This window comes from Dysidea avara, chromosome 5 (assembly GCF_963678975.1).
Source record: "Dysidea avara chromosome 5, odDysAvar1.4, whole genome shotgun sequence".
NCBI lineage: Eukaryota > Metazoa > Porifera > Demospongiae > Dictyoceratida > Dysideidae > Dysidea > Dysidea avara.
Genome location: NC_089276.1, coordinates 17015493 through 17031088, shown reverse-complemented (window position 1 = coordinate 17031088; position 15596 = coordinate 17015493). Strand labels below are relative to the sequence as shown.

At 38.3% G+C, this 15596-nt stretch overlaps 1 protein-coding gene across 1 annotated transcript; it reads right to left on the bottom strand.

Moving 5' to 3' along the window:
- Positions 1-2449: 2449 nt before the first annotated feature.
- Positions 2450-3301, bottom strand: LOC136255060 (jerky protein homolog-like). The gene is made up of 2 exons (XM_066047778.1): positions 2740-3301; positions 2450-2670 (listed from the first exon to the last, which is right to left on the bottom strand). Exons 1-2 carry the CDS (start codon positions 3299-3301, stop codon positions 2450-2452), a joined length of 783 nt encoding a protein of 260 aa, XP_065903850.1.
- Between the last annotated feature and the right edge of the window lie 12295 nt (positions 3302-15596).

Below are 15596 nucleotides of genomic sequence, written 5' to 3'. Positions count from 1 at the left end.
CTTGATTTTTTCACTATTCAAGGTTGTGCGAGATGGCTTCCCTTCATAACGGAAATCATCCATATTTTCCATAGTAGCTATTTTAATTGCAGAGACACTTTTCAAACAGATCTTGATTCATAATGCTGTGTAACAGGCTGGACATAGCTGACAATGAAGCATAACAGATACTTCACTTTTCAGACAACAATTTATAGCTGGACCATTCCTTCTTTTGATGCGATATGCAATATTGGAATTTTAAATTTGAGTAGGGACCACAGTAGAATGAAAAGGAAATGAAACAAGGGGGGTTGCTTATACCAGGAGCTTTCGGCGCTTATAAGCTCCTGCTTATACATGTAACCATACTGGTGTAAATTTATCCCTACTTTAGTTGTTTCGGGTAGCTTTAGCTATAACCATGACTAAAGTAGGGATAAATTTGCACTAGTGTGGTTACATGTGTAGGCAACCTCCCTTGTTTCATAGCTTTTTCTTTTTACTGTGGTCCCTACTCAAATTTTAAATTGCTAATTTTTCCATCCACTTGTGTTAATTATGGATGCTGCTACTAGCACACATTCAAGATATGGGAGTACTAGTGTTCAGCGATCAACACATAATAGAATTGCACAGAGTTATATATAGTGCAACTTATGGAGATGGATTGCTTGAATAAAATCAATTTGTGGATGATGGAAAATCTGTTCTAGGAACCATGAACAAGCTCTGCACTACCAACCACCTTTTGAAAAATAGGTTAATTCTATTAAGCTGGGTAATGCAAAAGAGATGCTAGACCCTAAGGATTGATTTGAATGAAGATGCAGTCAATTATTTTTATGCTAAACAATTAGGCACAGAGGCAAACTCGCTATTACAGCAAAACTTGTTTAACTCAATAATTGGAGCCAAAACACTGTTTAAAACAGCAGCACTCAAAAAAGATTGTCAACTCTCTGCTAGGTTGTTTACTGTATGGCAGTCAAGAGAATCAGCTTTTAAATTAGAAATGCTTTAAAGCCTCACAAAAGTTGTCCTGTACTTTCTCCATCAATCATCTGGCTTAAACTTACCAAATCCTTGTGTTAGGTAATGAGTCAAGTCTGATCTGCTGTTGGTAATATCAAGACATTTTGAAATATGCGGACAACAATGTGATGACATTTTTGGTTCCCAATTTGTTTGCAGATGTTGAGAGGCTAGACATTGTATTGAATCTTTATTCTTCAAACAATGCATTCATAAGGCTGGGGGAGGTTCCAGAAGATGTGTGCTAAATAACACAATTACCTAACACCTTTTGAGTAACAATAATACTAAAGAAGAGAAATATCTTTGCTACGTATATTTCTCCAAACACAAAATGTAGACATTAACCACAAAGTAATTAAATAAATAGCTCATCTTAACAGAATTCTTTCAACGAACAAAGTTAGCACTGAATTAATAGCAGAAATTGAACCTTGGAACCATGAAGTGACTGATACTACACTGTTAATTCCTGCTGCTCATGCTACAAGACATGGTCCACTAAATATGGATACTGATGTTCTAGTTTAGTAATTGCCCCAGCAAACGATTTGGGTTTGACAGAGGAATGGGAGTTTAAAGATTTACCTTTATATATTTCTACATAAATAACTATCAAAACTAGGTTATGAAAAGGCAAATACTTTGCTTTTCTTCCACCCATTTGACACTACATCAGTATTTGCTAGTGGGAGAAAATCTGATGGGATATTCGAAATGTTAAGTTTAACATTTGGCTTACCTTTATAGTGCTCCTAATAGTGATTATGCTCTGAATGATGAGATGCTTGCAAAGATGTAATATGTTGCTTAAAACATCTGAAGCCAAACAATGTAATGGAGCATGCCAAACCTTTTTGTCAACTGTAGTTATAAATATTTCACCCACAAAAGAAGCATTACCTCAACATATAACACATGCAAAAAGGGTTGAACAGCACAGGTTGGCTCAGAAGCATTTGCATAGTACTTGCATGGCAAGACCTTATGAAGTTGCAACAAAACATAGGAAGTAATCCATTTTCAGACAGTTTCCATCCCCATTCTATTCAGGAAGAAACATAACTTCTTGTTAAGTAAATTCAATGCTTGTCCCCAGGTCCCCATATAGAGGTATGACATATCACTTCATAAACTGCATCCATTGTAGCAAAAAATTTATGTGCTGTAAATTAATGTACGTGTGTACTGATCTATCATTTTTGAAATGATACTGCCCTATCAATGATATTTAATGGTTTATTTTTATTGTGTAATAATCCACTAAATTAAATTATATTTGGGTGGTTCCCATCCTGCAATGATTCAGAATGCTTTACTCTACATTTCCACCAAATTCCATGCTTTTATCACAAAGTGAGCGTTCCTCTTTATTTTTGAGGCTTAACCACTTGTACATGAAAAAAATTGTTATAGATAATTGCTTCAATGTACCCTATTGTTTTTTAACAACAAGGGATTGTAACTCATGTAAAGTGGTCAAATTATACAGGTTAGCTTCTGGCTGAAACTCCAGCCACTTCAAGCATTTGTCCAGCATATCTGCTGCAGCTCCATGAGAGATGGGACATCTTTCAACTGTATTCTCATCATCATCATCATCATCATCTTGGTTAACATCATCTTTACCAGTTGCAGGATTTTCTTGCTGAATACCTTCACAGATTTCATCATCAGTGTAAACTTTAAAACCTTGATCATTTCTGTCTTGTTCTTACCAGTCACACACATCATCCTCTCCAATTTGGTTATCTTCACCCTGTACTCTGTTCAACATCGTTGCCATCTCTGATACATCAGCAGTGTGTTCATCAAACTCCACCATCTGGATATCATCCTCAATGTCCAATGGTATTATTTTCTCCCATGACTTTTTAACTGCTTCGCCCTTAACCTCATCCCATGCATCACTGATGAGATCCACCACTACCTTCGTGTTGACAGATTTCAAAAAATCTACAATCGACATTCCATCTTCATCTGTGAATACCATTCTACCCAGCAGCTTTTTCTTATATCTACGCTTCAAACCAACTAAAACACCTTGATCCATTGGTTGGATAAGTGATGTAACATTAGGAGACAGGAATTTGGCAATAATCTTGCCGTTCTCACTAACCAACTCATTTGCATCAGGATGTGCAGCACAATTATCAAGGACCAGCACAGCTTCACCTAGTTTTTCTTGAATGCATGGAATAAAGTGGCTATGAAACCATTCATGGAATAGACTAGATTCCATCCATGCATTCTTTTGTGCAGAGTACACAACAGGTAGAAGATCCATATTGATGCCTCTAAAGCACCTGGGCTTTTTAGACTTTCCAGTAAGTGGATAGGCAGGTTAATGGTACCTGAAGCATTAAAACAAACATTCAGTGTAATCTGATCTTTGGCTTTTTTCAATCTATCCACTGACTTTTCAAATGAAGCAGCAAGTGTTTTTTCTGGCAACAAACGGAAATAAAGACCAGTTTCATCACAGTTAAAATGTTATCTAGTGAAACGTTCGTTGAACTGACAAAGTCACGAAATGCGGGTACAAAGTCCACAGCAGCATCAGAATTAACAGATAACTTTTTGCCTTGGCTTGAAATACATCATATTCCATGCCTGTTACAAAATCTCAATCTCCACCCTTCACTAGCAACAAACCCGTAGTCTTCTCCAAACAGCTTCTTGCTGAGTTGGATAGCCTTCTGGCACAAAATAGGCCCCATTACTGGTATCCCATCCATTCGCTTTTGTTTAAACCACAAATAAACAACCTTGTCCAGCGCGACATTATTCCCCAGCCGCATTGTCTTTAGTTGGCGATGCATTCCCATATGCAGCACCTCCTTCTTAAACTCGAGAAGTTTCTGGCGGTCTTTCTTAATATCACTTACAGTGCTCTTACCAATGCATACTTTGTAGCTATTGCTGCCAATGAATAATTGTCGTCACGTAACTCAAGAATTTTAAGTTTTTGTCCAAAGTTAATACTATACTCTTACATTTATCCATCGCCTTATTGAAATTTTATTCTCACATGCATGGGTTGACGTCATTTTATTTACCACAATCAATTTCGGATAATCGAGGGTCCGGATAAATGGGGGCTGGATAACCGAGGGTCTACTGTATTGGTTAGGCATAGCCAAGCCCAAGAGTGTCTTCTGATCAACCCTAAACCCATCCAACAAGTAGCTATGAAATTTAATATATTTCCTGTTTAACTGAATTTTCTACTAACTAAACTATTGCCTAACTAATTATTAACTATTTAAACTAAAACTAACTACTTACTGACTAAACTAAGTAACTAACTAACTAACTAACTAACTAATAGATGCCTTTGGCATAACTCGACTATGGATTTGGCTACCGGCTTGATTTCTTCACTGTTCGATGTCACTTCCACCCGAGATATGCATTTTTTCCAGCCACAGTGCGTACAATGCATGCATCATAGACTTACTTACCTTTGTCCTCCTTTGTGTCCTTTTTTTTTGCTAAGAGCCCAATTGCAAGGTGTTGATTGGTGGTAACATGATGGCTTCCCTATGTTTGTAAACAGGAATCACCTGTACTTTCCATGGTAACTGGACTGATTAGAGAGGTGCTTCTCCTACTGTTCTTCATTATTTTGTAAAACTGTGAGATAGGCTTAACGCGATACGTGTAATGGATACTTCACCACTTTTGAGTCAGTAATTTATACTTAGTTGGGGTGTGCAAATCATCCATATTTTTCATGGTGACTTAATTGATTGCAGAGGCACTTCTCCTACTACTCCTCTTTTGTTGAGCTGTGTAATGGGTTGAACATAGCTGAAAGCAAAGTATAATGGCCACTTCACTTTCTAACCAGTAATTGATAGTTGAGGCATTCGTTCAGTCGAAAACATTACCTCTAGTGCCATCTTTTCTTTTGATGCAAAATGTGTGGGTTTACCAGTCATAATAATAATACAAAAAGTAAACAAACAAAATTAAGAATTTTAAGTTTGATTAGGGATCATAGAAAAAAGTAGGGAAACAAGGGAGGTTGCCTACACCTGCAGATATACTAGTACAATAACACATAGGACTGTACCAATACTGATGTTATATCGATATCAGTACTGATATTACAAGTATCAGTATCGGTCAGTTGCAAGTATATAGTACAGATATTTGACTTGAGTGGTGTACGTACTATTAAAAGTGCGATTGGTACAACCTAATTAAAAAACAGCCAGGCTGTAAAAAAGGCGCTGCTCCAAGAATGAAAAAAGGTGTGAAATCCATGGTGGAGGCCAAGAAATGGGTGTGATGGTAAATTTGGTTCCGTCTGCTCTTAGCACTAAAATTTACGTGATTTGTTGTTATTAAATCTTCACCATTATCCTACCATCACAGCCATTTCATGACTGCCACCTTTAATTTACATCTTTTTCAACCTTGCTTTTTTGGGGGTAGCACCCTATTTTACAATTAGGGTGTTTTCAGATTAGATATCACTCTTTTTTTGTAATTTCATACCTGAAGTCAATATATGGCTAGCTTTGGGTCTTTTTTTAACTCCTCTTTTTATTTACTACTGGAATGAGGATTGTGAGGGAGAATGAGATGTGTTATTACTTGTTTAGCTACATTTACACTGATTTACAATCATGTTGATTGATCATAATCATACAGTATGATAGTACTGTATAGTAGAGACCACAAGGTTTGGGCATGGCCAATCAGAAAAATCATCACCCAAAAACCAGCCTCACTTTTCTCTGATGATGATGAGGCTGTATCGGTTAAGTAAAACTGAGCCCAAACAAGCTTTCAGATTGACCCGAAATACTTTCAACAAGTTTCTAGATTTAAAAAAAAAAACGAACAGAACTGTCTACTGACTGACTGAGTAACTGACTGACTAATGCTTCCAAACAAGGGTAACTCAATAACGACTAAGGCTACAGACTTGATATTTTCATATTTTCACTGTTCAACATCGCTTCAGCCTGAGAGGTACCTTTTGGCATGCCACAGTACATACAATACATTCTTCATAAACTTATATACCAGTGTCCTCTTTTGTATCCCATTCATATTCGCCAACAGCAAAAGGTGTTGATTTGGTGGTAGTGCATATCGACTTCCCTTCATAACAGAAATTGTCCATATTTTTCATAATGGGTATTTTGATTGTAGAGGTGCTTTTCGAACAGTTCTTGATTTGTAATGCTGTGTAATGGTATGAACATGGCTGACAACGAAGCTTAATGGATACTTAACTTTTCAGACTATAATTGATAACTGGGGCACATGCCAAAGCCATGCACCAAAGCGATTTCTTTCTTTTGATGTGGTATGCTTGGGTTTACCAGTCATAATACACTGTAATTTTATTTTACAAAAAAGTTAACAAACAAGTACACAAAAATTTGGAAATTTCAACTACAGTAGGAACCATAATTCACAGTAGGGATAGAACACTTCTTATTGTTTACTGTGATTTAATATCATGCACTACTCCAGCTTGTTTCAGTACTTTTTGTCGATGTGCTATGATCCCTACTCTAGTTGAAATATTTTTTTGTGTACTTGTTATTATTACATTAACTCACTATATCTATAAAGGTTGAATTTTTTTGCACAGCTAAATGCTCTACAGGGAGACTTGTAACCGGGCTCATGGTGAATAGTTTGTAGTCAAACTCTCCACAGAGTGACTTGTAACCTAATTAAACCCTCTCCAGAAAAAAAATTAACGTAACTGAACATTCTACACGATAGTTTTCTTGTAGCTGAAGCTCTATAGGGCAAATTGTAATGTAACTGATCTGTCTAGCTACAGGGCTAGCTGAACTCTCTACAGGGTGACTTGTTTCTAGGTGTAGCTGAACTCTATCAGATGACCTGAACACTATGACCTGACCACTGTACTGGGTGACTTGTTTGTAGCTGAACTCTCCACAGGGAAATTTTTTTGTTGCTGAACTCTCTACAGGGTGACTTGTTTGTAGAAGAACTCTCTAAAGGATGTCTTGTTATGTAGGTGACTTGTTTGGAGTTGAACTATCTACATGGTGGCTTGATTATAGCTGATCCCTCTATAGAACTCTCTATTGGGTGCATTGTTGTTAGCTGGGCTCTTTAGCTGACTAGTTATGTAACTGGAATCTCTAACTTGTTTGAAGCTAAACTTTCTATTTGGTATCTTGATTGTAAATAATCTTTCAGCAGGATGCTGAACTCTCTACACTGTGAATTGATTGTAGTTAATCCCTCTACAGGGTAACTTGTTTGTAGCTGTGACTTGATTGTAGCTAATCTGTCTACGAGATGATTTCTAGCATAGCCGAACTCTATAGGAGTGTCTGGATTCAGTGGAATGGAATGGTGCACTGGAATGGAATAGTGGATTGGAATGGTACATAGGTAATTTCAATTAGTGGTCACCTCTTTATAAAGACCACCTTCTAACGAAGACCAACTCTTTACAGTGGAACCTCAGTTATCTGAACCCCTTGGGACCAGGGTGGTCCATAAGTCTGAAAAGTCCATACCTCTGAAACTGTGTAGAAACTAGTGTTGCCACTATGTATTGATATATCAATAGTATCGATATAACAAGGTGGTGATATGATATGATATAGCTACGGTACAGCTCAACTATAACTTCATCATATCACGTGTGAACACGCATGATTCCACGCCACGTTAGTACGTGGCTCATGTCTGTGTACTCACCTCACTTCTAGTGGAAGTACACATGTGGTCTAGAAGGTCGCGTGGAAACACGCAATATTATCGTGGAGCATACAGTGGAAAACCAGTAAACCACGCAGTGAAATCGTGTAAGATACGCGTACCACAATTTAATAGCTAGTACTCAGATAGTCTTTGTACATGTAAGTACGTACAGTAGCGGACAAAAAATGTTCGGGGCCCCCGGCGTTTAATGTTTTGCACAACACCTCTTGTTGGCGTAACGTTTCCGTTTTGGCTGGCATTTCACAAGCGTTTCCGTTTTGGCTAATATTTAGCAAGTGCATTATAATGGCTAGCTAGTTCAAGAGCTAGTTCATGTGTCTGTGCTTCCTACTGTATATGCGATTAACTAATAGAGTCTTCGAGAGCACCTTCAGTGGGACTGGCCTGCCAGAGAAGACAAGGCTACCGAAGACATGATGACTGAAAGCCTACACGCATACAGTGTACAAGCATAACAAATATATAACACAATATAAAATATTTTGTACATATATATATATATATACAGTGTTGGGCAAGTTACTTTGTAAAAGTAACTAGTTACATATTACATATTACTTGCAACATAACTATTTAGTTACAGTTACATATTACCCATAAAATAAAGTAACTGTAATAATATTACATATTATATTACTTTGTGTCCACAGCCTTAAGCTGTCACGTGTGAAACTACCACCTTATCACATGACATGATTAATGTGCAAATCTTGGTTATAAGTAAGAAGCTAGTGAATAAGCTTCATTCAGTAGGCCTCGTTACTTCGTTGTGGTTAGGCGTTACTCAGAGGATTACGAACGAGATTACTAACTTCGTTACTTTTAGTAATAATATTACGTCATATTAGACTCGTTACAGTAATTATATTACTTAGGTAACGCGTTACGTTTGTAAGTAAAGTATCTAGCATTATATTACCTGTTTTCATAGCGTATTTCGTTATATTACTTTGTTACCACAAAAGTAATAATATTACGTAACGCGTTACAGTAACGCGTTACTCCCAACACTGTATATATATCTAATCAAAAACAGCCAAGCTGTAAAAAAAGGTGCGGCCCCCAAAAAGGCCATGGTGAAAAAAGATGTGAAATCCAAGGTGGCGGCCAAGAAATGGCTGTGATGGTAGGTTAATGGTTACATTTTAATAACGACAATTCAGGTGAATTTGGTGCCAAGGCCAAGCGGCACAAAATTCACCTGAATTGTCGTTATTAAAATGTAACCATTAACCTACCATCACAGCCATTTCTTGGCCGCCACCTTGGATTTCACATCTTTTTTCACCATGGCCTTTTTGGGGGCCGCACCTTTTTTTACAGCTTGGCTGTTTTTGATTAGATATCACTTCTTTTTGTATTTGTATACTGCAAAGCCGGCCTATGGCTGGCTTTGGGGCTTTTTTAACCCATGTGTTTTTTTCTTTACTACAGGAAGAAGAACTTAAAGAAGAATTTTAGTACTTCAATTATTTTTTGATTTTATTAGTAATTATACAAATTATATACATATATTTATTACATGCCCATTATTCCCCACAGGATATTTTTTGCAGCTGATCTCTCTACTGGGTGACTTGAAATGTAGCTGAACTATATACAGGATGGTTTCTTTGTAGCTGAACTCTCTACAAGGTAACCTCTTCTAACTGGTCTCTCTACAGGGTATTTTGTTTCTAGCTGAACTCTCTACAGGTGGTTTGTTTGCAGCTAAACTCTCTACATGGTGGTGTCTTTGTAGCCGAACTCTCTACATGATGGTTTCTTTGTAGCTGAACTCTCTATAAGGTGACTTCGTCTAGCTGAACTCTCTACAGGGTGATTTGTTTGTAGCTGAACTCTCTGCAGGGTGATTTGTTTGCAGCTGAACTCTCTACATGATGGTTTCTTTGTAGCTGAACTCTCTACAAGGTGACTTCGTCCAGCTGATCTCTCTACGGTGTGATTTGTTTCTAGCTGAACTCTCTACAGGTGATTTGTTTGCAGCTAAACTCTCTACATGGTGGTTTCTTGTAGCTGAACTCCCTACATGATGGTTTCTTTGTAGCTGAACTCTCTACATGGTAATTTCTTCTCTACAGGGTGATTTGTTGTAGTTGAATTCTCTACAAGGTGGTTTGTATGAGGCTGAACTCTCTACATGGTGGTTTCTTTGTAGCTGAACTCTCTACAGAGTGATTTGTTTGCAGCTGAACTCTCTACATGATGGTTTCTTTGTAAATGAACACTCTACAAGGTGACTTCTTCTAGCTGATCTTTTTACAGGATGAATTGTTGTAGCTGAATGATCTACAAGGTAACTTCTTCTAGCTGATCTCTATACAGGGTAATTTGTTTGTAGTTGAATTCTGTACAGGTGGTTTCTTTGTAGCTGAACTCTGTACATGATGTTTTCTTTGTAGCTGAACTCTTTACAAGGTGACTTCTTCTAGCTGAACTCTCTATGGGGTAATTTCTTTGTAGCTGAACTCTCTATACGATGGTTTCTTTGTAACTGAACTCTCTACAAGGTAACTTCTTCTAGCTGATCTTTCTACTGGGTGATTTGTTTGCAGCTGAACTCTCTACATGGTGGTTTCTTTGTTGTTGAACTCTCTACAAGGTGAATTCTTCTACCTGATCTCTCTACAGGGTGATTTGTTTGTAACTGAACTCTGTACAAGTGCGTTTTTGTGGGTGATCTCACTGCAGGTTGATTTGTTTGCAGCTGAACTCACTAAAAGGTGATTTTGCTTGTAGCTGAACTCCTTGCATTGTATCTAGTTTCTAGCTGATCGCTCTACAGGGTGATTTGTTTGTAGCTGATCTCTCTACAAGTTGATTTGTGTGTAGCTGATCTCTCTGCAGGTTGATTAATTTGCAGCCGATCTCTCTACAAGGTAATTTGTTTGTAGCTGAACTGTCTGTAAAGTGATTTATTTGTAGCTGATCTCTCTGCAGGTTGATTTGTTTTAGCTGAACTCTCTACAGGGTGATTTACTTGTAGCTGAACTCCTTACATTGTGTCTAGTTTCTAGCTGATCTCTCTACAGGGTGATTTGTTTGTAGCTGATCTCTCTACAAGTTGATTTGTGTGTAGCTGATCTTTCTACTGGTTGATTTGTTTGTAGCCGATCTCTCTACAGGGTAATTTGTTTGTAGCTGAACTCTGTACAAGGTGCTTTTTTGTAGGTGATCTCACTGCAGGTTGATTTGTTTGTAGCTGAACTCACTAAAGGGTGATTTGCTTGTAGCTGAACTCCTTACATTGTGTCTAGTTTCTAGCTGATCTCTCTACAGGGTGATTTGTTTGTAGCTGAACTCTCTATAAGGTGATTTGTTTGCAGCTGAACTCTCTACATGGTGGTTTCTTTGTTGCTGAACTCTCTACAGGCTGTTTTGCTTGTAGCTACTCTCTACAGGGTGATTTGTTTCTAGCTTATCTCTCTACAGGTTGATTTGTGTGTAACTGATCTCTCTACAAGCTGATTTGTTTGTAGCTGAATTCTCTGTAAAGTGTTTTGTTTGTAGCTGACCTCTCTTCAGGGTGATTTGTATCTAGCTGATCTCTCTACAGGGTGATTTTTTTTGTAGCTGACCTTTCTTCAGGTTGATTTGTTTCTAGCTGATATCTCTACAGGGTGATTTTTTGTAGCTGACCTCTCTTCAGGGTGATTTGTTTCTAGCTGATCGCTCTACAGGTTGGTTTGTTTGTAGCTGAACTCTCTACACGGTGATTTGCTTGTAGCTGAACTCCTTACATTGTGACTAGTTTCTAGCTGATCTCTCTACAGGGTGATTTGTTTGTAGCTGATCTCTTTACAAGTTGAATTGTGTGTAGCTGATCTCTCTGCAGGTTGATTTGTTTGTAGCCGATCTCTCTACAAGGTAATTTATTTGTAGCTGAACTGTCTAAAAGGTGATTTGTTTGTAGCTGATCTCTCTGCAGGTTGATTTGTTTTAGCTGAACTCTCTACAGGGTGATTTATTTGTAGCTGAACTCCTTACATTGTGTGTAGTTTCTAGCTGATCTCTCTACAGGGTGATTTGTTTGTAGTTGATCTCTCTACAAGTTGATTTGTGTGTAGCTGATCTCTCTGCAGGTTGATTTGTTTGTAGCCGATCTCTCTATAGGGTAATTTGTTTGTAGCTGAACTCTCTTTAAGGTGATTTGTTTGTAGTTGATCTCTCTGCAGGTTGATTTGTTTTAGCTGAACTCTCTACAGGCTGATTTGTTTGTAGCCGATCTCTCTACAGGGTAATTTGTTTGTAGCTGAACTCTCTACATGGTGGTTTCTTTGTTGCTGAACTCTCTACAGGGTGTTTGCTTGTAGCTGATCTCTCTACATTGCAATTTGTTTGTAGCTGATCTCTCTACAGGGTTATTTTTGTGTAGCTGACCTCTCTTCAGGGTGATTTGTTTCTAACTGATCTCTCTACAGGGTGATTTTTTGTAGCTGACCTCTCTTCAGGGTGATTTGTTTCTAGCTGATTGCTCTACAGGTTGATTTGTTTGTAGATGAACTCTCTACAGGGTAATTTACTTGTAGCTGAACTCCTTACTTTGTGTCTAGTTTGTAGCTGATCTCTCTACAGGGTGATTTGTTTGTAGCTGAACTCCTTACATTGTGTGTAGTTTCTAGCTGATCTCTCTACAGGGTGATTTGTTTGTAGCTGATCTCTCTACAAGTTGATTTGTGTGTAGCTGATCTCTCTGCAGGTTGATTTGTTTGAAGCCGATCTATCTACAGGTAATCTGTTTGTAGCTGAACTCTCTATAAGGTGATTTGTTTGTAGCTGATCTCTCTGTAGGTTGATTTGTTTTAGCTGAACTCTCTACAGGGTGATTGCTTGTAGCTGAACTCCTTACATTGTGTCTAGTTTCTAGCTGATGTCTCTACAGGGTGATTTTTTGTAGCTGAACTCTCTTCAGGGTGATTTGTTTCTAGCTGATCTCTCTACAGGTAGATTTGTGTTGATTTGTTCATTGCTGATTGCTCTAAAGGTTGATTTGTTGCAGCTGAACACCCTGCAAAGTGTTTTGTTTGTAGCTGATCACTCTAAAGGGTAATTTGTTTGTAGCTGAACTCTCTCCACAGTGACTTGTGTGTAGCTGAATTCTGTGTAACTGAATTCTCTAGAGAGTGACTTAATTGTAGCTGAATTCTCTACACAGTGCATGACTTGTTTATAGCTGAACTTTCTTCAGGGTGACTTGTAATAATGTTCTGAATTTCTATAGTGATATATTTGCTTAACTCTCCACATGGTGACTGTCTTCTTGCTGAACTGTCTATAAGATTAACTGTTTGCAGCTGAACTCCCTACAGAATAACTTGTGATGTAATAAAATTCTATAATAAATTAGCCGAATGCTCTATTAGGGTGACTGTTCTATTAGAGTATCTCGATCTCGCATTTGCTACACGGAGTTGGCTTTCGAATCATAATTCAGTGATTTGTAATCCGATTCTTCTGTACTACTGCAAGGACTTTCTATGAAGATTATTCCAGCTATACACCGATTTTCAGCTCATTGCTCTAAGCGGTTTGCCTAGTAGGCGTGAAAACTAATACTTTTTTATTCATAAAAATCGATCGCGTAATTGTGACACAGGTTGGGTTTTGTGTCATATCTCCGTGGTCTTTATCTCGATTCCTTTCAAACCACCAAAAGGCACTCCTACGATGGTTACTCCATCTACATAGCAATTTTCAACTCATTCCATGAAGCGGTTTACCCTGTAGGCGTGACAACAAATCGATCTTGTTTTACGCGAATAATCGGTCATAACTCCTGAACCATTCATCGGATTTGTACCAAATTTGATGCTATGATTCGCCTTTGTTCTCCCTTTCTGTGTGCCAAATTTCAAGGCGATCGGAGTACGCGCTTGCGTGTTATAGCAATTTTTGCAAGTGTGCGAAAAGACGAAGAAGAAGAAGAAGAAGAAAAAAAAAACGAAGAAAAAAAAACGAAACTTTGGCAGCTCGTATCTCGGAAATGGCTGGAGCGATTTCCTTCAAATTTGGAATGTAGACTCCCTTGGCTGGCGGGCAACTGTGTAGCAAATTTGGTTCCAATCAGATAAGTGATCACCGAGATACAAAGGTGTGAAAATGACGTTTTCGTTCTTCCTGTCAATATACTCACGGTGTGGCGCGCCGGCTTCTTGGGCCGCACGACACACTACCGTGTGTCTTGATATATTTAACTTTCCAAGTTGTCTAGCTATATGAGCAATTTGTGCTGAATGAGTTGGCACTGGCAGGTACTGCTTAAGTTTGGACCAAGTATGTACTACTTACTAGACTATCCACAAAGTTGTACGAGATACAGAATGAGTAGCTAAAGCTAACCTGGAAAAGCCCAAGAACGAGTGTTTGGTCTGAGCTCTGATTCAGGCAGCTGAATGGGGGTTTAAAGGGTAAGTAGACTACTACAATTTACTGAAATCAGCGGATAACCATAGTTTCAAGAGATTTTGTTGGGTTTTGTGAAGTGTGTACTGATATGAGCTCTCTACATGGTGGTTTCTTTGTAGCTGAACTCTCTACAAGGTAACTTCTTCTAGCTGATCTCTCTACAGGTGATTTGTTTGTAGCTGAATTCTCTACAGGGTGATTTATTTGCAGCTGAACTCTCTACAAGGTGACTTTTTCTAGCTGAACTCTCTACAGAGAGATTAATTTTTTGCAGCTGAACTCTCTACATTGCAACTGAACTCTCTACAGTGTGATTTGTTTGTAACTGAACTCTCTACAGGGTGATCTGTTCGTAGCTGAACTCCCTACAAGGTAACTTCTTCTAGCTGATCTTTCTACAGGGTGATTTGTTTCTCTACATGGTAGTTTCTTTGTAGCTGAACTCTCTACAATGTGACTTCTTCTAGCTGAACTCTCTACAGGGTGACTTGTTTCAAGCTGATCTCTCTACAGGGTGACTTGTTTCTAGCTGAACTCTCTACAGGGGATTTGTTTGCAGCTGAACTCTCTACAAGGTAACTTCTTCTACCTGATCTTTCTACAGGGTGATTTGTTTGTAGCTGAATTCTCTACAGGGTGACTTGTTTCTAGCTGATCTCTGTACAGGGTGACTTGTTCCTGCTGAACTCTGTACAGGTGATTTGTTTGCAGCTGAACTCTCTTACATGGTGGTTTCTTTGTAGCTGAACTCTCTACAAGGTTACTTGATCTCTCTACAACATGACTTGTTTCTAACTGAACTCTCTACAGTGTGATCTGTTCATAGCGGAACTTTCTACTGGGTGATTTGTTTGTAGCTGAACACTTTGCATGATTGTTTCTTTGTAGCTGAACTCTCTACAAGGTAACTTCTTCTAGCTGATCTCTCTACAGGGCAATTTGTTTGAGCTGAACTCTCTACATGATGGTTTCTTTGTAGCTGAACTCTCTATTAGGTACCTTCTTCTGGCTGATCTGACTACAGGGTGACTTGTTTGTAACTGAATTCCCTACAGAATAATTTGCAATGTAATATAATTGAGTAAATTATAAATGCAGCTGAATGCTTTATTAGGGTGACTGTTCTATTAGAGTATCTCGATCTCGCATTTGCTACACGTAGTTGCCTTTCGAATCATAACTCAGTGGTTTGTAATCCAATTCTTCTGTACTACTGCAAGGACTTTCTATGATGATTATTCCAGCTACATACTGATTTTCAGCTCATTGCTCTAAGCGGTTTGCCTGATAGACACGAGGATAGACACGTAAACTAATAGTTTTTTTATTCATAAAAATCGATCGCGTAATTTTGACACAGGTCGGGTTTTGTGTCATATCTCCGTGGTCTTTATCCCGATTCCTTTCAAACCACAAAAAGGCACTCCTATGATGGTTGCTCC

What these genes read in the sequence shown, in the direction of transcription:
- LOC136255060 (XM_066047778.1), bottom strand. Translation starts at nt 3,301, where the DNA reads ATGGATCTTCTACCTGTTGTGTACTCTGCACAAAAGAATGCATGGATG. An exon ending in AATTGGAGAGGATGATGTGT is followed by an intron (nt 2,671 to 2,739) that starts GTGACTGGTAAG and finishes AAATCTGTGAAG; the next exon opens with GTATTCAGCAAGAAAATCCT.